We start from the raw sequence: 23,526 nt of genomic DNA, 5'->3' as shown, positions 1-23,526 counted from the left end.
ATGGGAAAATCTTTGTGTCCTATATCCCACCTGCCACCAACAACAGTGAATTCTCTCACTGAATCTCAGTGAATTTAATGCACTTTCCAGAAGATGAACAGTTAATCCTCCCCCACTTCCTTCTATATGATGCTGAAACCAAATAATCAACACAGAACTATTTAATGAAATGCTGTAAACATTGTAATATGGACTATCTATGCCTGATGTTTCTATGGTTTGTTGAATTCAATGCAATAGAGTGCACAGAAATATTAAAGACTGGATGAATACTAGACGTCTGGTTGGATTGGATTTATTGATTTTATATACCACATAAATACCTTTGTGTCAATGAACAATTTCAAGATAAAGTGTTACAATGTACAGCTCCATGATTGTAAAATATCAGCACATCAGTTAAAATACTGTTGAAACAACCAAGTTTTTAAAAGTTTGCAAAAGGCGAAATGAGAAGAAACTTTTATGAAGCTCCTCGGGCAAAGAATTCCAGAGAAAAGATCCAGCATATGAGGACACTCTTTTTCTAGTTGTAAGCTTAATAACATGAAGACCTGGGAGTTGAAAAAGGACTCATTTGTGAAGAGAGTAGTTCCTGCTGACAGAGACACAGTATTTCGACAACTTGCCAGAAAAATAAATTGGATGATATGATATGTAAATTTTCTTCACACTACTACCTCTAACTCTCTGTTGTAGTTCCTTCCTATTTCTCCTACTGTAAACCGCGTAGAGCTCTACGAACGTGGAGATGATGCGGTATACAAACCTAAGGATTAGATTAGATTAATGTACTGGGCAAAGCATCTTGAAGGTAATATGTGCTGCCACTGGCAACCAGTGCAGTTGGTACAGTAGAGCGTTTGCGTCAGAGGGAAGGCTTCTGGGTCAGCCACTGGCAGTATGTAGGAACTGTTGCTGGCGACCTGAAGAGAAACAAAAATGCTACACCAGCTGGGGTGGGAAGAGAGGGAAAGAAAGAGGATGCACAGGATGAAGGGTTGGAAAGGGAGGGAAAGAGAGAGGCTGCACAGGATGAGGGGATGGGAAGGGAGGGAAAGACAGGCTACACAGGATGAAGGATTGGGAAGGGAGGGAGAGAGAGAGAGAGGCTGCACAGGATGAGGGGTTGGGAGGGAGGAAGAGAGAGAGGCTGCTGCTCAGGCTGGGTTGTCTGGTTATGCCACTGTCCTGGACAGTCAGAGTTTGCTCAATGCTAGGAGTGCTTCAGTGCAGCACTCACAGAGCTCGCTCATGGTCCCTTTGATTGAACAAGTATTTTGTCATGTACTTTTAAACTTTCTTTCTTTCAGCTTCATATAAACTTTGTGTAAAACTGCTGCATCACTTTCATCAAAAAATACATTAAGAAAATTATGTAGGAAAAAAAATAATAAAAGCTTATATTATTGTTATACATGGGAAGAGACATCAGAAATGTTTATCAAAGATGGATCATAGGGCCTCCTATACCACACAGTTATTCCAGGTCTTGGTTTATTATCCAAGCTTTTAATCATCTGGTTCTCTTTCACCTTGAACTGAAAAAAATATATACCCACTTTATCAAACAGTCACTTTGGCATTTGACCACACATAATGAAATAATGTAAATCCTGGACATAGCCAGGTTCTTGTAAATTGCATTGAACTCCTTCTGGGGCATATAAGCGATCCATAAATACAAATACAGTGTCCCCCCGGTATTTGTGGTTCGCGGACTCAATAATTCGCAGTATGCTCTGATCGCCTCTTCCTGTACTAAAGTCAGGCTACACCAATCAGGAATTGCGTGTCAAAGCAGCTCCTGATTGGTGTAGATTGTAGACTGACTTTAGTAACAGGAAGAAGTGGTCAGAGCATACCGCAAATGATTTTCTGCACCTGCCGGCGCCCCAGCTGCCCTTTGACAGATGCAAAACTGCATTTGCAGTTTTATGACATTCTCTGGGGTTCCGTTCCCTGTGAATTTCGAGGGAGTACTGTATAACGTAATAATGCTGATACTTTCCTGAGGCTTGCTAGATGTTTGAATGTCTGTATCACATCTCCCCTTTCCCTTCTTTCTGCTAGACAGAGTGTGAGGGGGAATTTTCAGCCACAGTGAATATGCATAAAGATATATAGCTAAGTTATGTATGTTTTAATGTGCATTTTTTTCAATCTATTTTTAATTAAATTTTTTAAATACATAATAAGACATAAACATGCATACCAAAAATTTGAAAAGTATAAAATATGACTTGCAAATGTATTCACTCTGCAGATCCTCAGTATTTCTCCTTTCTTATCCCTCCTTACACTCCTCCATGCAGTCTGTTTATCGAGCAAGCCCCCCTCCCCCTCTTATATGTACCCAGTGGCATAGTAAGGGGGAGGCGGGGGGTATAGACCACCCTGAGGGCCATCTTGGCGCGGGCGCTGGCAACTCTCCAGTCCGCTCCCCCCAGATACTTCTTGAAATGTTTACCAGTGCAAGCAGCATCTTCCACTTCCTGGTCACGCCAAGGGACCCAAGGCCAGCATGAGCAGGAGGTGGAAGATAACATTTCAAAAGGGGGGGTGCTCGAACAATGGGGAAAGAAGGGTGTGTACAGTGTTGCAATGCCTGGCGCCTTCCTCCTTCGCTATGCCCTGTCTGTACCCTTCTCCTCTGCAGCCAACTCCAGACTATGTTCCTTCTCTTGCTGCACCACATGCCTGGAACAAACTGCCTGAGTCATTATATCAAGCTCTGTCCCTGGCAGTAATCAAATCCAAGGTAAAAGTCCACTTACTCAAGGTTGCTTTTAACTCCTAAACCCACTCGCTTGTAAAGCACCCATGCCTGCTTGAGAAACTCTCTAACGCCCTACTTGTTCTGTTTGTCCCTCGATTACATTGTAAGCTCTACTGAGCAGGGACTGTCTCTTGCATGTTTTAATGATTGTACAGCGCTGCATATTTATTTATTAATTTATTTATTTATTGAGAACTTACTATACCGCTTTTAACTACAATTGTAGAGCAAAGCAGCTTACAATCTATAAAAAATAGTGAAAAGAAAAGAACTACAATGTTAAATGGGACAGATTCAATACATAAGTATGTTTATGTTTGTTTAAGATTTTACTGACCTAAGCAGTTTACAAAGTATCAAACTAAAATGAAATTAGGTTCTTGAGAAAAACTATCCTATCTGTCCCGAAGGCTCACAATCTAGCTAAAGTACCTTCAAGAGGACAAATATATATACTGCAGATTGGAGTACAATCAAATTCACCTAAATTTTAGTTCTCCCAACCTTGAAAAGCTATGCTGTTCTGCTTCTTTAAAACAACCTTTTCAAATGTCAGATATGCGTACCCTTTTGCAGAGGGATAGGATTTTGGATTTAGCTCACAACTTTGAGTTGTAGTTCAAGGTGAGCTATATTCAGGTACAGTAGGTATGGATAGTGTAATTGATGTGTTCTTGATGCAATTTACATTCTGTACGGTTTTAAGGCCATAAGTAGTTGGCTATAAGACTTTGGTATAAAATTTTATTAATTTTAAATTAAATTCTCTGTCCCCAGAGGGTTTATTATTCTTAAGGTATCTGAAGCAATAATAGAAGGTAAAATGATTTGCTCAAGATCACAAGGAACAGCATTAGAATCTTACCCCCAATTTTGTCTGCTGCACTAACCATTGCTCCACGGCATGCATACACACTATCAGGTAATACGCATATAGGAAAACACTGATAATGGCCAAAAAGGTCTGCATGGGAACGGGAATCCTGCGGGTCCCGTGGGAATCCTCCTTAACCCACGGGACTCCCATGGGGAAACCCCCCCCCCCCTTGGCCAACGGGGTTCGCACGGGGATGGAAGGCTTTGGAAGCAGGGTTCGTCCATATAATATTACGGACACGTCAGCCTTAGTAAAAGAGGGGGTTTATAAGTTAATTACCTGAACAGAAAACAAAAAAGGATTCCACCAAAGAGATTCCACAAGGAAAACAACAGCATCAAACACAAAAGAAACTGTGAAATTGATCCTGTCAGAAGTAATTGCTGTTTTTTATGGGGATGGAGGTAATTCCTTGCGGGGACAGGCGGAGTCGTAGAGGATCCTGGCGGGGACGGGTGAGATTTCTGTCCCCGCGCAACTCTCTACAAAAAAAACCCCACAAACCTAGAGAAGCAACAAAAGCCCCACCCAGGGGCTGGACGAAATCAAGGAGAAGAACGAGGCGGGGGTAAGAGGAGAAGCTGCTATACGCAGTGCTATGTGTGATGCGCTAGGCTCCGCTACACAGCTGCTTCTTTGATTTTCACCCGCGGGGGATCACGTTGGACGAAGGAAAGTTTGTGCGATTCACACAGGGCTCGGTCCTAGAGTGACATCTCTCGTTACTGGAGAGCAGAGTTCGCGCTGATCTCCACCTGAGAATCAGAAAGCGGGTGGCTTCTTTAATTACATTAGGGGTTTCTTAGGAAGCGAGCTCTTCGCTCCCCGGCTGGTCTTAGCTGCTTCAACCTAACTAACCCCCTCTTTTACTAAGACGTAGCGCGGGTTTTAGCGCAGGCAGCGGCGCTAACTAAAACATGCGCTACGCTAACTCCCCCTTTTACAAAACCATAACGAGGTTTTTAGCGCCGACCGCGGCTGTAACAGCTCCGACGCAAAAGGTGCTAAAAATCACGATGCAGTTTAAAAACAAAACAAAGCCAAAAAAAGGGGGTGGGGGGGGGGGTACATAGCTAAAGCACACTTTCTCCTATTCTTTCCCTCCACCATGCGACAAGAGGGCATGAAGAAACCTACGAACACTCCCCTAGACACCACCCGGAAGAGTCTTGCCCTAAAATTCTCATGTGGCCCCACCCCTAAATGTTCCCCTTTAATCAAAATGGCGGTCAAAGTTTAACCGACTACTACTATTAATTATTTCTGTAGACTACTTCTGCTAATACACTAAGATTAAGCTATCAAACTCAAATAGGAGAACTTCACATATGCATACATATCACATAGCCCTCTAGGGACTCTTTTCCAAAATAATCAAAGTGGGCTAGAGACGGGCCCCTCCCCCCCCCCAGTCAATTCTCCGTCTTTTCCGCCACACCGTAGATGGCCGCGAGAGCCGGCGGAGCGCGGGCGGAGGTGACGTACAGGGAGGGGCAGGGAGCGAGGTCGGGTCGCGAGCTTCCTGTTTCCGGTGCGGCGCGGTTCGGCGGTAGAGAGCGACAATGGCGGAGATCCCGGGGCTGGAGTCCCAGCGGCGGCAGGTGGAGGGCGACGAGGAGGACGAGGGGCGGCAGCGGCGACTGCTGGCCGGAGAGAGCTGGTGAGCGGTGGGGCTCTTCCCCCCCCTCGTGGGGTTGTGCGTCCAGCATTCAGGGGCCTCTCCTGTGCCCATTCTACTCTTTGTACCTTCGGAACCCGGCTACACACACAGGAAGAGCGCTATAGAAACACTCTTTCCCCAGGCGCAGCTCTGTTCTCGTTGCTCTCTTCTTTGCAGTCTGTGTATAGTGTGGGCGTGCGCCCACACGCCCGGGATTGGCCTCGCAGATCCTTGATTGCTGTGCTGTGTAGTGTGTACACCCCCCCCCCCCCGGGACTGCTGTTATACCGGCTCTCCTACATCAGATGATGCTAACTATGCTTTCTTCGGTCCGCCTTCCCTTCTTACAGACGGTCATCTCGGGGTCAGCGCCTCCAGATAGGGTTTATTGTTGCGCAAGACGTGACTGGAATTAACTTTGCTCTTAAAACTCCTGTGTACGCTAAGATGCTGCGTGTATATATGATGGGGGTGGGCTGCTGTTCTGTGCTGGGCTCCGCTCTTCGAAGTCCTTAACGCCCAGATCTTTTGTCTTGAAGATGTTTTACTGTGGCTTCTTAATAAAGTTGTGAACGGAGCCTGTGCTCTAGTGTACAGAGCAGCCAGTCTCACTGAAGAGCCGCATCCCGTACACAGCTGTTGTTTGTGTGTGTGTGTGTGTGTGTTTATTATTATTATTATTTTTTTTTTGGGGTGGGGGGGGGTCCTTGTTTCGGATTGTGGAAGATGTAGAGTACTGGGAAGGTAGGTCCCTCTGTACAATTTGGTCAGCTGAAGAAAAGGCGCTTCTCTTTCCAAGCTTGTCTGTCTGAGCTGAGTAACATGTGGATCAATATTTTCCCCCTTTTAAAGAGAGAGGACAGCAGCTTGCCCTATTCGGATCTATTTCTGCGCATTTTATCCTCCTGGGAGTGAAATACTTTACTTCTAGCGGCTCCACTACCCTACAGAAATTTGCAGGCTGTGATGCTGCTTCTTAAACAAGCCTAACATTTCTTCAGGGATGATGTCTGAAGCTTTATATTCATTCATTATTCAGATGCTCGAGGTTTCAGACCTGGAGAGCCAAGTGGTTGTTTGCTAACAATCCAAGCTTAATTTATCATTTTTTTTGTCAAAGGACCTTATGCTAAATGTTGTTATGTTGGTATAGCACACATTTCAGCTTAATGCTGAAGAGGAGAAATAAAAGATTCCTACAAAATTAGAACAGCAAATAGGGGCTGTCACAAACTGAAACTGGAAAGAACACTTAAAAGGAAACGGGAACTCTGTCTAATACATTTGCTATGACATAGCAGAGTGTGTAGAAGGCCTTAGAATATCAGTGTCGTTCCCTTCTTTACTTTGGTTTCTTTTTCCTTTATCCTCTCTAGTTTTGGGAGGAAAGGGATGAGTCTACTTCAGGTTTGCATTATTTCTTTGCTCAAATTTTCTAGCTTTCTTTTTCTATTGCCTTTGCTTTCTGGAGCTTGTAATATAAAAATGAATAGAAATATATTTTAATTAAAAATAGCCAAAAACTTTAGTAGCCTGTGCTGGGTACCTTTACCTTTTTTTTGCTCTCTAGCTTTAGAGCAGTGGTCCCCAACCCTGTCCTGGAGGACCACCAGGCTAGTCGGGTTTTCAGGATAGCCCTAATGAATATGCATGGAGCAGATTTGGATGCCTGTCGCTTCCATTATATGCAAATATCTCTCATGCATATTCATTAGGGCTAGCCTGAAAGCCCGATTGGCCTGGTGGTCCTCCAGGACAGGGTTGGGGACCACTGCTTTAGAGAAATTTTGTTTTGCTTTTTCCTTCTTATTTATACTCTTTCCACATCTAATTCCAGTTATCACCACTTCCCCCATCAGCGCCTTCTATTCTCATCTCCTAGCCTGCTCAATTTTTCTGCTTCACTTCATTGCCTATCCTGTGTGGGCTGCAGCAATAGCTTCTCCTTTTTGCAGCACTACAAAAACCTTAAGAGAGCTACATTTTAGTTGTCTTATAATTTATTTATTTAAAGTATTTAATTATCCACCTAAAACAGAGATGACTTACAATAAAAAAAAAATCCAAAATCGTTAAAACAAGCATTTAAAAATAAAGGGTTACATCAATAAAATAGAAAATCCATGAGCCAGTCATCATGCTGAAATCACCCTAAATACAGAAAATCTTTCATTTCAGTTAAATGCCTGGACAGAAAAATGTGTTGTTGTTTTTTAACAACTTGCTAAACCTCCAACAGATTTCACAAAAATTTAAAATCCCAGGCAAACTATTCCACAAAACTGGGCAAGCCACTAAAAAAGATTTTGCTGTATCAACATAATGGCCCTCTTTTATCAAGCCACATTAGGGTTTTTTATTACCAGCCGCTGCAGTAGAAGCTCCAACGCTCATAGGAATTTACCACAACGGCCTGCGATAAAAACCCCTAACTCGGCTTGATAAAAGGGGGCCAATGTATCTTTCCCCTTCTTTCCACATCTAACAACATGTGACTCTCAGATCTCAATGTACGCCCCGGCTTTTATATTTGCAAAACATAATTAAAATAACCAGGCAATTTGTTATATATCCCCTGATGAGCCAGTTTAAAGATCTTATACTGTATACAAAATTGTACTGGAAGCCAATGAAGCTTCTTTACTATGGGTGATATATGATCAAAACGTGATGCCCCCATCAACAAGCAAGCAGCAGAATTTTGTATAACCTGTAAAGCTTGTAATGATATAAAAAATAATTTTTTTTATGGGTGACTTTCAATTTCTGTAACACTTGGAATATTTAATTCTCCCTGAGGGATTATCGCATTTAGGAACCAATGCTCAAAAGCCCAAAACGAGACAGTGCCACAAAAAAATATCAAAGCAATACTTGAAGCAGATCATATGGAGTTATGCACGGTTAATTTACAATATTTAAACTGAAATTAGGGGGAAGAACATGCCTATAACATTCATAAAAAAGTTTTGCGGTAAGCAGGGCTCCTGTGTTCGTACCAAGGCAAAACCAGAAGTGCTAGTTTCACGTTGGCGCCTCTTTTAGGCTTCAATATGTGCCTTTCAAAAATTGTTTGCACTTGAAAGTTTTGAAAGGCTGTTATCTAGTCACAGAAGAATGTGCACTGACGTGTGCTTTCAGTTTTGTTCACGTAATGCACAAATTTATAATATGACTCAAGGGTGCTTTTCTAACAATGTCAATCTTCAAACCAGATAGTAAACTTTTACTATCATTTGTTTTGCAACCCTATATTTTTCACTTTTTCAGGATCCTCAGCGCCACCACTCAGAGCTCAAACAGATCTCATTGCTCTAAGCTTTACATGCCAGCTCGTCATCGGGTCCTTTTTCTATTTATTTCCATATATATAAATTTATTTGCTTTTGTATGCTCTACTTATTTTGTTTTTTTCATTATTTAATCATGTACTTAGCTTTATCTTGTGGCCCCTGGCTAGGGGAACATCACGCCAACATGTTTCGCTATTAAAGCTTTATTAAGGCTTAACCCCTTACTATTTAACCGCCAGAACCTGCGACCACTCTGTCCTCAGATATCGAGGGAACGGTAGGTCCTCAGATACCGAGGGAACGGTAGGTACAGTTTAGGGAGTGGTACAGTTTAAGGAGTGAAGAATTTATGTTCATGACAGAAGAGCGGGGCTTGGATGTGATTGTATGTGATGATCTTAAGTGGCCAAACAGGTTGAAAAGGTGATGGCGAAAGTTAGAAGGATGCTAGGTTGCCTAGGGAAAAGTATGGCCAGTAGGAAAAAGGAGGTATTGATGCCTCTGTATAAGACACTGGTGAGACCTCATTTAGAATATTGTGTACAATTCTGGAGGCCGTACCTTCAAAAAGATATAAAAAAGATGGAGTCAGTCCAGAGGAAGGCTACTAAAATGGTTTGTGGTCTTCATGATAAGGCATATGGGGACAGGCTTAAAGATCTCAATCTGTATACTTTGGAGGAAAGGTGGAAGATATGATAGAGACGTTTAAATCAAAACTAGTTATGAGAATGTCACTCACCAGCTGTCTCTCTTAAGACCCAACATTAAATTCAAAAATGGGTGGAGAAAAAGCCTCAAGAAAACTTTTATTACGCAGCAATGAAAGTTAAAAAAATATTTCATTCAGAGATGAAACTTTAAAAAATATTTAAAATATAAAAGTTGATTTACTGTGCACAGTAGTGGGGGTTTTCCTCTATAGATCTTTATAGTACATTGTTTTGTGGGTGTGAGTTTTTTGCCAATGACAATAATAACGCCAGCTGTAAATCATTAACAATTGCTGCGTAATAAAAGTTTTCTTGAGGCTTTTTCTCCACCCGTTTTTGAATTTAATGTTGGATCTTAGAGAGATAGCCCACTGTTGGTGAGTGACATTCTCATAACTAGTTTTGATTCAGCCCACTGTTGGTGAGTGACATTCTCATAACTAGTTTTGATTCAGCTGTCACTACATGAGTCTGAGTCTCTTTCATTTGAAAGGAAACTCTTTAAAGAGAGGACATAGGATGAAGTTAAGAGGTGATAGGCTCTGGAGTAAACTAAGGAAATACTCTTTTACGGAAAGGGTGGTAGATGCATGGAACAGTCTCCCGAAAGAGGTGGTGGAAACAGAGACTGTGTCTGAATTAAAGAGGGCCTGGGATAGACACGTGGGATCTCTCGGAGAGAGAAAGATAAAATGGTTACTGCAGATGGGCAGACTAGATGCGCCATTTGGCCTTTATCTGCCGTCATGTTTCTATGTTTTGTGTAGAGGAAGGTGGAAGAAGACCAGGGTCAGCCAGGGAAAAATAACCCAAGTACTTTCTTTCATTCTCAGGAAATAATCTGATCCCTTGATCAGACTCATCACTTGTGGTCTGTAACCTGTGTCCTAGAAAATAAATGTCATTAGCTGGAACTTGGATTTTTTTCATTCTCTCTGCTTTGTTCTTCCTCTTAACTTTCTCTCTGCCTCTGTTTCTCTTTCTCTGGCTCTTTCTATCCATTATGGGTCTATATATAAATTGGATCTACCAATACACCCCTAATGTATAAATGTACTTTTGACCTTTATTTTATTTCTGATTTATCCATAGTTTGATGTTGTATTTTAACTATTTAGATACCTTCTTGTGAACTGCTTTTGTTCAAATATTTGAGGGAGATAGTATACAAGTGTATTGTAGTCTAATTGATCCAGCTGTTGCATTGGTAGCGAGCACCTTCTCTTTTACAGATTTGGGAATCATGGCTCACCATAGGGCCCTTGCTAAAGCTTCCACAGGCCTAACTGCACAGTTACTGTGGAGTATGTGGGCATGTTATTATGTGCAGAGGGGCTTGAGTCTGCCAGTTAACTCATATGAAAGACATGGCTGTGTGCTGTATTAAAATTTATGGTAATTAACTCATTTAAGTATTCCAAGCATTGCTGAAAGCTTTTGACCTGTAAACATCATGAGAATTATTTTGCAAGGTCTAGGGCAGTATAGAAGCGTTTGCAGGGAGGATTTTGTTTCAGTTTTAGAGATTTAAGTACCAGTTTTGTCTTACTTTGCCAGCAGAAGGGAAGCCCCTGCAAGTCTTGAAGGCAGATGGGAGGTTATAGAGATGTGAACATGTCTGAACAAAACCAGCAGTGACTGTTCTTATGTGCCTAAATATGAGCCTTGCAAAAATTTCATGTGCAAGCAGTTTTTATGAGATCCACATTTAGGTGCAGAACAAGTGTCAGTATGTGTTGATACTTTGGTTTTTATTTGGACATGTACACAAGAAGCTGTGCTACTACTAAACCTTTGCGCACCTGTCCATTAGCCACAAGTTTTCTGCTCATAAAGTTTGTATACCATTACTACTTTGCATGGTATGCAATAGAATCTATGCTAAGAGATATACATGCAGCTCTATCCATGAGCCTTTCTGCATGGGCCCCCATGTAACTGATTTTGGTAAGATTGCCATGGCTTTTTGTAGCCTACAGTACCAGTCTTCAGACAGTTTTTAATCCTGATCCTGCTTAATATCCAAATTCTGTCATGAAAAAAGGTTTTTTTTGGGGATCACAAGAAATATATCATTAAAAAATGTTTAAATTACATACAAGTGTAGCAGCTTATACATATATCAGTACAATATAGATGACATCCTGCTCAAACCGTTAATACGGACAACCTAATTTAAAGAAAACTCTCCCAAATAATGAGTTCACTAGGAGGTTGAAGTATAATATAGAAGCAAAAAGCTCAGTACATAGAACCTCTTATAACATATATGTTATTTCAGGTCCTTATCCTGAATAGGTCAACTGCCATATAATCGTTTACGTGAAACCTCCGTCCCACCCTTACATATAAACTTTATTTATGTCTGACTGGAATTATAGATAATTTTCATATCAAAAAACAAAAGGCAAGAGCCTTTAATCTGAAAAAAGAAAAAAAATGTTTTTATATAGGAAGAAACAGCAACACTTTTATCTAAATGGCTGTTCGCCAGTTCCAACGTTGGTGACGCTCCACTTTGTCAAGAGCGTTTCAGCCAAGACAAGCATTCCTCGGGGAATAGTATGACTTGCTGAACTTAGTGCTCATACTCTGGACGCGCTCCTGCTGCAATAGTTCTTTTAAAAGAACTATTGCAACAGGAGCACATCCAGAGTATGAGCACGAAGTTATAAGAGGTTCTGTATACTGAGCTTTTCGCCTCTATATGATATTTCAACATCCTAGTGAACTCATTATTTGGGAGAGTTTTCTTTAAATTAGGGTGTCCGTATTAACGGTTTGAGCAGGATGTCATCTATATTGTACTGATATATGTATAAGCTGCTACACTTGTATGTAATTTAAACATTTTTTAATGATATATTTCTTGTGATCCAAACCCCCACCCCCCATTTTTTCATGATATTATTCCATTGTGGGTTGGATATAGTTTAAAGTGATCCGTGTTTTTCATTTAATATCCAAATTCTGACAGGTTTAGGCTTACCCGCAATGGAAGATATCTTCAGAGGTGACTAAAATGGAATTGTTGAAACCTGCCAAGCTTTTCTGAGGATGTGCTAGTGGAGGGCTGCCAGTTAAAGATAGCATGCTGGCATGGCCCAGTGTTAGGCAACTGGAGAGGAGAATCTGTCTGTGTAATCCAGTGCAGGCCCTACTGGACTGTCAACTAAAGGTATGTTGGAGGTAGGAAGAAGCTTCAGGGGGAGGGGATAGAAGAAAATGGAATCGGCTACAAAAGTAAAGCAAGATATAAGAAAAAATAACAAAAAGAAGGAAGAATAACATAATTTAAAATAAAAAAATTTCTATCCAAATGCTTCTTGGCCTTTAGGCTAAGATCAGCTGTTCTTATCAGTTAAACCCTCCCCTAAAAGTTCAATTCAAAATGAGCAATAAAGATCACACCATTGAAAAAGGTTATCCTGCTTAGAAGGACAAGCTACCATAAATACTATGAATTGATGTAAGACAATTATTCTATTACTAGTCTTTAAACTAAACTAAACTAAGCCTTAGGTTTATATACCGCATTATAAGCCCGTTACATTAACGGGTGCTAGAATATATGTCTGTCTGTCTTTGTTTCTTTCTGTTACTCTCCCTGGCCCCCTTTGTCTGTCTTTCTGTTTCCTTCCCGCTGTCTGTCTTTCTTTCTCCCTCCCTCCCGCTGTCTGTCTTTCTTTCTATCTGTCTCTCTCCCTGCCCCCTATGCAGCAGCAGCATTTATCTCCCCCCACTTCCCTGTGCAGCCGCCACAGCAGCATGCCCTCCCCTCCATTTCCCTGTGCAGCAGCATTTCCCTTCCCCCACTTCTCTGCACAGCAGCAGCATTTCTATCCCCCCCACTTCCCTGTGCAGCATCATCCCCTCCCCTTCCCTGTGCAGCAGCATTTTCCTCCCCCACCCTACTTCTCTGCGCAGAAGCAACAGCATTTCCTTCCCCCTCCATTTCCCTGTGCAGCATCAGCAGAAGTATTTCCCACTCCACTTCTCTGTGCAGCAGCAGCATTTCCCTTCCCCCCCCTACCCTGTGCAGAAGCCGAAGCAGCATTCCCCCCCTTCCATTTCCCTGTGCAGCAGCATTTCCCTCCTCCTTCACGTCTTCGTGCAGCAGCAGCTTTTTCCCCTACCCCCCTTCCCTTCCCGTGGTCTGGCCGGCTCCCTTAGTCCCTTGCCAGAGTTTATTTTTAAGTTTAAAGGTGCCGCGGCGGCTCCTCTCACGATCCCCGCCTGCGTTGGAAGCCTTCTCTGCCGCAGGTGCGGCTTGTGAGAGGATCCACCGCCGCGGCTTTTAACTTAAAAATAAATTTAGTCCAATAGGGCTGTATTTTCTGGATGGAGGACTGCCGCTTCGATGGCTTGAGGAGGTGGAGAGCAGGGAAGCCAGCGATTTTCAATTTCTCTGTCGGCCACTGGCACAGCTAAGTGCGAATTCACACTCCTGCCGGCCACGGACCTACGGATCACGCAGGTAGGAGTGCGCATATGCACTTAGCATTTTATTATAGTAGATATTTCTTAAATCACTTGGAGTTGTACCTTGATTTAAGGAAGGTCTAGAAATATAAATAAAAATTAACAAAATTACCCCCCCTTTTAACAAAACTGCAGAAGTGGTTTTTAGCACAGGCCGGTGCGCTGAATCCTCTGCGCTGCTCCCGACAATCATAGAGTTCCTATGAGTATTGGGAGCAGCGCAGAGCATTTAGCATGCTAGCCTGCACTAAAATCCGCTTCCACGGTTTTGTAAAAGGAGGGGTTAAGTAGAAAGAAATACAAAAACTACAAAAAGCTAAAGTAGAACAAAAAAAAACTACAAAAGTAGTTTTTTTAAAGAAAAATATTTTTTTCCAAGTCCTTTAAATTTTGAAACCTGATTCTTATTTTTACACCTTTGACCATCTTAATCCAAGCTACAAGAACTTAACACAGAAATCTAGGCTGTGAATCTGGTGAGCTTGTTTATCTGGATTAGTGTCTGTCAGGAAAGGGTAGGGGGGTAGGTCAATATGTGGGCCAGGGGATGTGTTTTAGGATTACAGCTGCTAAAAATTCTTTGGACATTTGGTCTATGTACTTCTGCTTAGCTTCTTACACCTTAGAGGCCAGATTTTTACTGTACCTCTTCCTCCAGCTCATTCTCTCCCTCCTGTAATGTGTCCTGCCATTCCCTGTGATACGTTCTAGGCTGCGTTTGTGTCTCACAGCTCTCTGCACTTTTTTTGCAGGTATCTATTGGATTACCGTTGGTACCAGCAGTGGAAAACTTACGTGGACTCAGGAGACCAGAATTCCAGCTTCTTCCCAGGACGCATCAATAACACAGAGCTCTTTGAAGGTAGGGATCCAAAAACTTTTCAGACTCCTTTAAATCTCTGTCCTGTCTACTACTTATTCCTAAATGGTTGATTTAATAGTTAAATATAAAACAACAAAACCTTTGAAAGAACCAGCTGAATTGTCGACAATTGTAGAAACTGCTTGGAACCGATAATAATGTGCAGCTAAAATGAAGAAGTGTTGCTAAAAACTTTACTCCTGACGCAGCGGGTGGGTAAATTTGTCCCGCGAAACACAGGCCTCGTCGGAAGACAGAAAATACAAAGCGACCACTTCGGTTTCAAAAAGAGCAAAGATACAAGCTAAGTACTTTGAATTTGTGAGAACTTGTGAGAATTTATGAAGTATTAAGTCAATTTATGAAGTACTAAATCAATTGAGAGTTTTTTCTGGCACACAAACACCTTAAGCACTTTCTAACTCTTGAGAAGTATTGCAGCTTTGCAATACTAAATGAACTGAGCTGAAAAGTTTTAAATGAAAATCGTTTACAGCATTAAATGAATTAAGCTGAAAAGAATGAAATGAAAAATTGTTTACAGCACTGAAACACTTTTTTGAAACATTTAAAGCACCAACGCACTTTAAAAAGTTTAGTCAATTTTTGCTACCGGTCCTGAATATTAAGCTGAATTGTAGTTCTTTTTAACAGTTTTTTAGAGAACCTATAGCTAGTTATGAGATTTTAATAAAAAATTTGATGAATTGTTTAAGATTTAGATTAATAAGAAGATATTAATAAGGAATTAATTTATGAATTATCAATAAAGTAATTTAAGTAATGTAATGAAGGAGGAGGGCTAGCAATCATAGTAAAAAACAACTTCAACATCAAAGTCCTAGCCAAGCACTCCACACCTCACTTAGACCTACTAGCCTGCCAACTTTCAGATAACACACTTACAGGAAATCTAAACTGCCTTTTATGCTACATCACCCCAGGAAAATGGAACACCACTAAACACGAACTAGAAGAGTTCATCCTCCAGAACTCTCTTTCCTCTACAAATAATCTGAACCTCGGAGATTTAAACCTCCACCTAGAAGACCACACCTCCAAACAAGTAGTAGAAATTCTATCATACCTCAATACCCTATCGTACCAGATCCTCAACCCAGAACCAACACACGAAAAAGGTTATCAACTCGATATTGCAGCATACTCATCCCCTAATCTCAACACACAACATATCAAAATCACCAACGGAGCCTGGCACCCCACCCTATGGTCGGACCACTTTAAATATAACTTCACCATCAACTGGGAGCATAATAAAAATAAACCCACTCCTCCCAAAACAAGCATTATGTTCAGACAGAAAATCGATCCCACCACATTCTGGAGAGCAGTGGATCCTGCAATAGATTCCAGCAACCCTAGTGAATTCATAAATACCTGGCGGTCTCTTAGCGAATCGACCTTAAACAAACTAGCACCACTAAAATCAAAAAATAAAATATGTAGACAATCAGACAAATGGTTTGACACAGAACTCCTACATCTAAAAAGGAAATGTAGACAACTAGAAAGGGCATGGAAAAAACAGAAACAAGATAACACCAAAACAGAATGGAAAATCCAAATCAAGCAATACAAAATCAAACTGAAGGAAAAACGAAAAGACTATTACTCCAATCTCATCGGCACCGACAAACCAGACACAAAAAAACTTTTCAACCTAGTAAGAAACCTCACCGATACCAAACCATGCCTAGCCACCCAGGGAAACCTAACACCAACAGCCTCTCAACTAGCAGATCACTTCAAAAATAAAATCATCACAATCAGAACAAAATTCAATAACTCACAAAACAACATAGAAGATATTCTAATAAAACCCACAACAGATGAAGCCATCTCAGCAGACAGGTCCTGGACCAACTTCCCTACAACCCAGTGGTCAGAACTAGACAGGCTATATAAAAAATACTGCAAGTCCTCATGCGACCTGAACAACTGCCCATCATACCTACTAGCAACAGCTTCCACCAAATTCAAAGCTAGCTACACGTTATGGTTGCAAACCACACTCAGGGAAGGCCAGTTCCCACCAGACCTTGGAGAAATCATAATAACCCCTATACTGAAAGACCCCAAAGGTCTAACAAATAACCCGTCAAACTACAGGCCAATCGCCTCTATCCCTACATACGTCAAAATAATAGAAGGTCTAGTGGCACAACAACTATCCATGTACCTAGAAGCCCACAACATCCTACATCCATCCCAATCTGGATTCAGAACTAACCACAGTACAGAAACTCTTCTAGTATCTTTACTAGACATAGCTCGAAGACACCTCAGCCAAGGAAACAGATTGCTAATCATCCAACTTGATCTCTCAGCGGCTTTCGATCTAGTGGACCATCCCATACTTCTCCAGATTCTAGACGCAATAGGAATCTCAGGTAAAGTGCACAACTGGTTCCAAGGCTTCCTTAAAACAAGAACATATAGAGTCAAGTCAAAAGAAATTCTATCAGAACCATGGTCTAACCCCTGCGGAGTGCCACAAGGCTCCCCCCTCTCTCCCACACTTTCAACCTATTCATTGCTTCCCTAGGCAGCACCCTAGATGCCCTAAACATAACTTCATTCAGCTATGCGGACGACATAACCATCCTCCTTCCATTCGACATCCACGACCCCATCTCCACAGAACGCCTGAAAACTACAATGGACACAGTAGAAAAATGGATGACAAATCATAAGTTGAAGCTGAACACGGACAAAACTAAATTCCTACTACTAGAGAAGGACAAAAAACCAACCCTAACAGAACTGGAAGTAAACTCAATCAAGTACCCAATACAGAGTTCCCTCAAAATCCTGGGAATACAACTAGACAGAGGCTGCACTATGCAAACACAAATCCATAAAATCATCCAAAAAGCATTCTTCACAATGCGTAATCTGAGAAAAATAAGAAAATTCTTTAATAAAGACCAATTCAGGATCATTGTCCAATCCCTCGTGCTAAGTATGGTAGACTACTGCAACAGCCTTTATCTACCTTGCCCAGTCAACACAATAAAAAAACTACAGACCGTCCAGAACACAGCCCTCAGACTCATATACTCACTCAGCAAATACGACCATATTACCAAAGCATACTTAGAATCTTACTGGCTACCAATAAAAGCAAGAACACAATTCAAACTCTACTGTCTCCTATTCAAAGTAACCCACGGCGCGGCACCCAGCTACCTAAACAACCGTTTTCACTACTATCTTTTATCCAGAAGAAGGAGAACACAGAACATTTTCACCTACCCTCCTCTCAATGGTACTCGACGCAAGAAACTTTATGACAACCTACTAGGGACACAGGCAGCTAATATTGACTCCGACATCTCAAAATTACTGATCGAAATTACAGACATAAAAGAGTTCCGAAAAGAAATAAAAACACTACTGTTCAAAAAATATCTCCCATCAATCTAAACCGCCATCTAATGAGTCCCAATCAATTCCTTTGGGAACAGAATCTCTTTATCCAACCAAAATAAACACCCCTACTGTCCAAATCATCAACATTAATTAATCAACAGCATGCAATCATCAAAACAATAAATACACCTCCGCTTACAGGCATATGATGCTACTCTCCATCCGAAGAAACTTGACTCAGCTCATGAAACATCTTTTGTAATCTAGAATATATGGTAATTCTTTATTATCCACCAGTTGTAAACTGACTCAGTTGCTATGTAACATCTCCTGTGATATTGAATGTACTATAATTCTTCAATATAAACTGTAATTAACGCTTCTCCTGTAATGTAATTCTACTGGAAATACCCAGATATCTTCTTTATTGTAATCCGTGGCTATGTTACATCTGCTGCGATATGTATTGTAACTCTTCACTGTTACTTGTAATCTACTCTTTTCCTGTAATGTAATTCTACTGGAAATGCCCAGATATCATCTTTATTGTAATCCGCCTAGAACCGCAAGGCACAGGCGGAATAGAAATCCCTAATGTAATGTAATGTAAATAATGGGAAGGATGGGTTCAAGCCTGTGATGTCATCAGGAGTAAAGAGAATAAAACTCTTTCTTCTCTTGGAAGAAATTCCAGTGAGATAAATTACTCCATTTTCTGAGACTTGTTCCTGTCAGTAAAATTTGGTTTAAGAGAATTAAGTAAGTTATCTAATTTCAATGGTTTTGTTGTTTTATATTTACTACTTATTCCTGTCATGGTTTGATGACATTGCTGTATCTTTCTGCAGCTGTTAGCATGTATTCAGCTGGCAGGGTCATCGGTGATGGTGAGAGGTGGGGGTGACAGCTTGTTCTAGACATATTGTTTGTGACACCCAAGATTGCAATGAATGGCATCCTCCTTACTCATAAACTGAGAATAAACTCAGTATATTAATGAGTAACCAGAATTATTTTGTCGTATGTAAACAGCATAAGATGAATTCCAGAGGTAGCTATCTTGGGCTGTTTTTGTTTGAAGGGTGTGAAGAGCTGATTGGTCATTTTCCCATCACATTGCCAGGACCTGCAATGTTCCAGGCCAGGTTTTCTAACAACCCTCTTTGTATTCATACACATATATACTTCTAGGCACTCTTGAATGTATAATGAACACTTTTATGTTTAAATATATTTATTGATTTTTAAATCATATAATCAAGAATTATCTTGTACAGAAAGCAAATTAGCAATTCCACATAGAGCAAGAAACATTCCAATAACATTTAAATCATGTATAAACTAAAATGCTCAAGTCCTCAAATTTGAATCCAAGATTTCTTAGCGAAAACAAAAGAAAAAGAATTGAACAAATGTACACTCTTTCATATAAAGTTAGCTAAAGGGCTGATTGCTGGGATTAATCAATAATCTTAGAGCTTATGATTTTTCTGCCTCCAATCGGGAGAGCGCTAAAAAAGAAGTCAACTGATTAGGCTCAAAGAAAACATATTTAACTGATCGGTGATGCACTATACACTTACAAGGATGTCGTAAATAGAAAGTAGCACCTAAAGATGTAACACCTGGCTTCAACATAAGAAATTCACGGCGACGCTTTTGGGTCTCTCGTGATAAATCAGGAAATATCTGCACTTTACAACCCATAAATTCTTTCTGTCTATTTTTAAAGAATAGTTTTAACAACCAAACTTTATCAATAGAGAGAACTACTGTTACAATCAAAGTACTTGGTTCTACAGCCTCTTTATCAGATTTTTCCAATAACTCCGATACATCCAATAATCCTTGGTCCGACGACTTTTTTAGCAATTTAATCTTATTAGGTAGGTAATAGACTCGTGATAAAGGAGGTAATGAATCTTCTGAGGCCCCCAAAACTTCAAGAAAATATCTTTTAAACATTTCTCTAGGTGGTATCAATGGTAGCCTAGGAAAGTTAATTAATCTTAAGTTATTGTATCTGGAGTTGTTTTCCAAATTCTCCATCTTTCTCCTAAGATTTATATTATCTTTCATTAAAGTTTCCTGTAGTTGTTTAGATGATTTAATTTCCTGTTCAAGCTTTTGAACAGAGGAATTAGAGGCAGTCATTTCATTTTTCAGTTCTTTAAGTTCAATAGAGTGTTGAGACAGTTTCCCCTCAATTGACTGAAGTTTGGGACTTATGGTCTTCACTAGTCCGGCCATAAGATCCCATAGTGAGTCCAGAGTTACTTCTGAGGGTTTTTCCAAAGAAATTAAAGGTAAAGAAGTGTCATAGTGCTCACCGTCCAGTTGATTAACTTGTCACTGTCCCTGAAGGCTGACTCACCTCTCCTTAGATGATTTTTCCTCAGCTTCTTCAAAGGAGCTCATATCCATGAGAGCTCCTGTCAGCAGGCTCTGTGTTGGACTACTTGCCTCAGGGGAAGGCAAGGCCCCGACATCCGGGGTTCCCTTACCCCTTGGAGAGCTGCTTAGCTGAGGCTGCGGGGGCGGCGCCCTAATGTCGGGGCTCAAAGATGTCTCCAATCCCGGAGGAATCACCACGGCCTCGCTGACGCCGCTATTCCTCTGCGGGCCTCCCTCTGACGCCAAAAATGCTCCCTGCATCCGTCTGAGGATTTCCCCGATATCGCCGACTGCGGGGGTGGCAGTGGGCCGCGAGGCACCAGCGGCGCTACGGCCCCTCCGTTTAGGCATCGGGTAAGTGGTGTAGCCACTAAGAAATTATTATTAAGAGAAAGTCCTCAGAACGGCTCCTCAGCGCATCTAGCCTGACGCCATCTTGGATCTTTTAATGAACACTTTTATTAGTGTACAGGACTTGAATCTGTTCTTCACAAGCTCAGAGAAACCAAAACTCTATACTTTAAGTTCAGTCTCTTAGTCCAGTGTAACAGTTTGTTCTATAGACAGTATCCAGAACACCGCTGTCAAACTTATCTTTAACGCAAAAAAATTTGACTACGTAACGCCTTTGATGGTCAAAGTACACTGGTTGCTCATCTCTCACTGTATCACCTACAAAATACTGCTATTAACCTTCAAAACTATATAAACAGGGCAGCCTGAATTTATTAATAGACTTCTAATACCTCTTACTTCTCAGTGTGCTCTTTGGTCATCCAATCAAAATCTGCTAACAATTCCATCACTAATAATTATTAATACTATGCGCAATTTTCTCAGTTACTGCCCCCACGCTCTGGAATTCTACACTGGCATACCTACGAGAAATCCACATGTTAGATAATTTCAAGACCAGCTTAAAAACAATGCTTTTTAAAGATGCCTTTACTATATGATTGACCTTTTAAGGACAATTTATCCGATCATAAGCGCAGTCTCTGTGGCAATTATAGCAGCGTAGAAAAAGGGAAAAATTTATTTTTTTTGTAACCTTTACCTCTTGTTTTTACCTTAAAAATGTCCTTTTCTTTCAACTTAATGTAGTTCTACCCTTTTCCCTTTCATGTCAGTTGGTTTGTGTGTTTTTGTACCTGTCCTTATAGGATATTAATTAGCCTTTAATTTTAACTTGGCAGTATTACCTTGTTTTTACTTTTTATTGTAAAGCCGCTTTGTAATTTTGAAAAGGCGGGATAACAAATTTTTAATAAACTTGAAACTCTCAGCAATTTCAAAACCTGCTTGGCTTACCTCAGCCATACCAGACATTAGCTATTCCTTTCTTAGCAGTGTTAGGCTCTTCAGCACATAGCCTCAACCAAATAATGATTGGCTTACCTTAGCCAGCACCTTTATTGTCCAAGCTTCCAATATATTTGGAAGGCTTCTCATCCAGTCAAACACAATACCATTCACCATACCAGCTCTTCCAAGCAATCCTTATCAGTCTTCTCAGCTTCCCCCTCGGTTCTCCTTAATTCATGGCTTCTGAGCCTTCTCTGCTCAGGGAAGTCTCTTTGTGGAGGCTTTCGCCTTTCCACAGGTGACCCTTTCCTAGGGCCTCTGATGGGGGGGGACCTCTCAGAATGAATCCCAGACTTGGCATATGATGCTCTTCCTGCCTGGGTGACTCAGTAGGGTAGCCTATTCATGCAGTTCAGCGCCACCTGCTGGATGAGGGTTGAGCTCTGAGCTTAGACCCTGTAGTTTACCCACTAATTGGCCATCGCCCTCTACTGCCCACCAACTTAACAACATAACTCGTGAGGGCGAACCCCCGACTCCCTCACAGAGGGAAGGGTTGAATAAGTGTTGTGCCTCTGATATCACTTGTTCCAGATGGGTCAAAGTGTGTCTGGTGTGTTTATAGCAACAGCAGATCCTAGTTTCTAGAGGAAATATAGAAAATAAAGGCAGAGAAAGTCCATATTGCCTATTCAGACTGCCCATCCATGCCATTTATTATCCTTTCTACTTCCTTAGAGATCCTATGTACTTGTCCAAGACTTTCTTGAATTCAAATACAGTTTCATCACCACTTCCACTTGTGAGGCCATTAATTCACCACTCTTTCTTTGAGTTACTTCTGAGTCTATCCCCTTTCGTCTTCATCATATGTCCTATTATTCTTTTTCCTTTCAGTTGAAAGAAATTCACCACCTGTGCATTTATTCCATTAGATTTTTCAAACATCTCTCCCCTCTCCTGCCTTTCTTTCAAAGTATATATATTGAGATCTATAAGCTTTATGACTATTTTAACAGTCACCTTCTGGACCTATGCTATCCTGTTATATCTTTTTGAAGGTATGGTATCTAGAACTGTACACTGTATTCTAAATGAGGTCTTGCCAGAGTTTTATACAGGGTTATCATCTCCTCCTTTGTCTTACTGTTCATTCATCTCTGTATGCAGCCAAGCATCATCTCTATGGCCCAGAAATATCAAAGAAGAGACAAGTTAATTTAATCATGTACAGTATTTCTAATGAGAATAATTAATGGGCAGACTGGATGGACCATTCAGGTCTTATCTGCCGTCATTTACTATGTTTCTATGTATGTTAGCTTTGTTGTCACCTTTTCTATCTTTTTAGCCACCTTAAAGGTTGGTATACAATCACAACCAAGTCCTACTCTTTTGTGCAATAAAAGTCTTCACCCCCATGAAACTCACTCCTGAGCAAGGTGGATAAAAATCAATGATATTTAAAAAAAATGGATTTTTAAAAAATTTAAATCATTTTTTAAAATAAAGTGATTTTTTTGAAGAAAATTTTATCTAAAGATAGTTTTACACTCATCACTAGCAGCAAAGAAGACATGTTGTATCTACTGAGAAAAGTCAAAGATGAAAATTATAACATGGGATTAAAACTGAACATAAACAAGACAAAGATCATGAACATGGAAAATTATGAAGATTTTGAGCTTGAAGGCAATAGAATATAAATTGTAAAGGATTTCAATTTCCTGGGCTTTTTTGTAAACAAAGAAGCAATTAGCAGGGAAAA

At 40.8% G+C, this 23,526-nt stretch overlaps 1 protein-coding gene across 2 annotated transcripts in view; it reads left to right on the top strand.

Annotated features, from left to right (window-relative positions):
• Positions 1 to 4,931: 4,931 nt before the first annotated feature.
• USP11 (ubiquitin specific peptidase 11) overlaps positions 4,932 to 23,526 on the top strand; it is a 251,180-nt gene continuing 232,585 nt past the window's right edge. The window contains exons 1-2 of one of the 2 annotated variants that reach the window (XM_033924282.1): positions 4,932 to 5,316; positions 14,557 to 14,666. In XM_033924282.1, coding sequence (XP_033780173.1) covers positions 5,219 to 5,316; positions 14,557 to 14,666 — 208 coding nt within the window. In that variant the 5' untranslated portion in view covers positions 4,932 to 5,218. Of the gene's footprint in view, positions 5,317 to 12,324; positions 12,501 to 14,556; positions 14,667 to 23,526 lie in introns of those variants that run through there. The other variant, XM_033924292.1, reaches the window with a different exon arrangement.

This window comes from Geotrypetes seraphini, chromosome 1 (genome assembly GCF_902459505.1).
Source record: "Geotrypetes seraphini chromosome 1, aGeoSer1.1, whole genome shotgun sequence".
In the NCBI taxonomy this organism is placed as follows: domain Eukaryota; kingdom Metazoa; phylum Chordata; class Amphibia; order Gymnophiona; family Dermophiidae; genus Geotrypetes; species Geotrypetes seraphini.
This window is presented reverse-complemented; position numbering and strand designations above follow the sequence as displayed.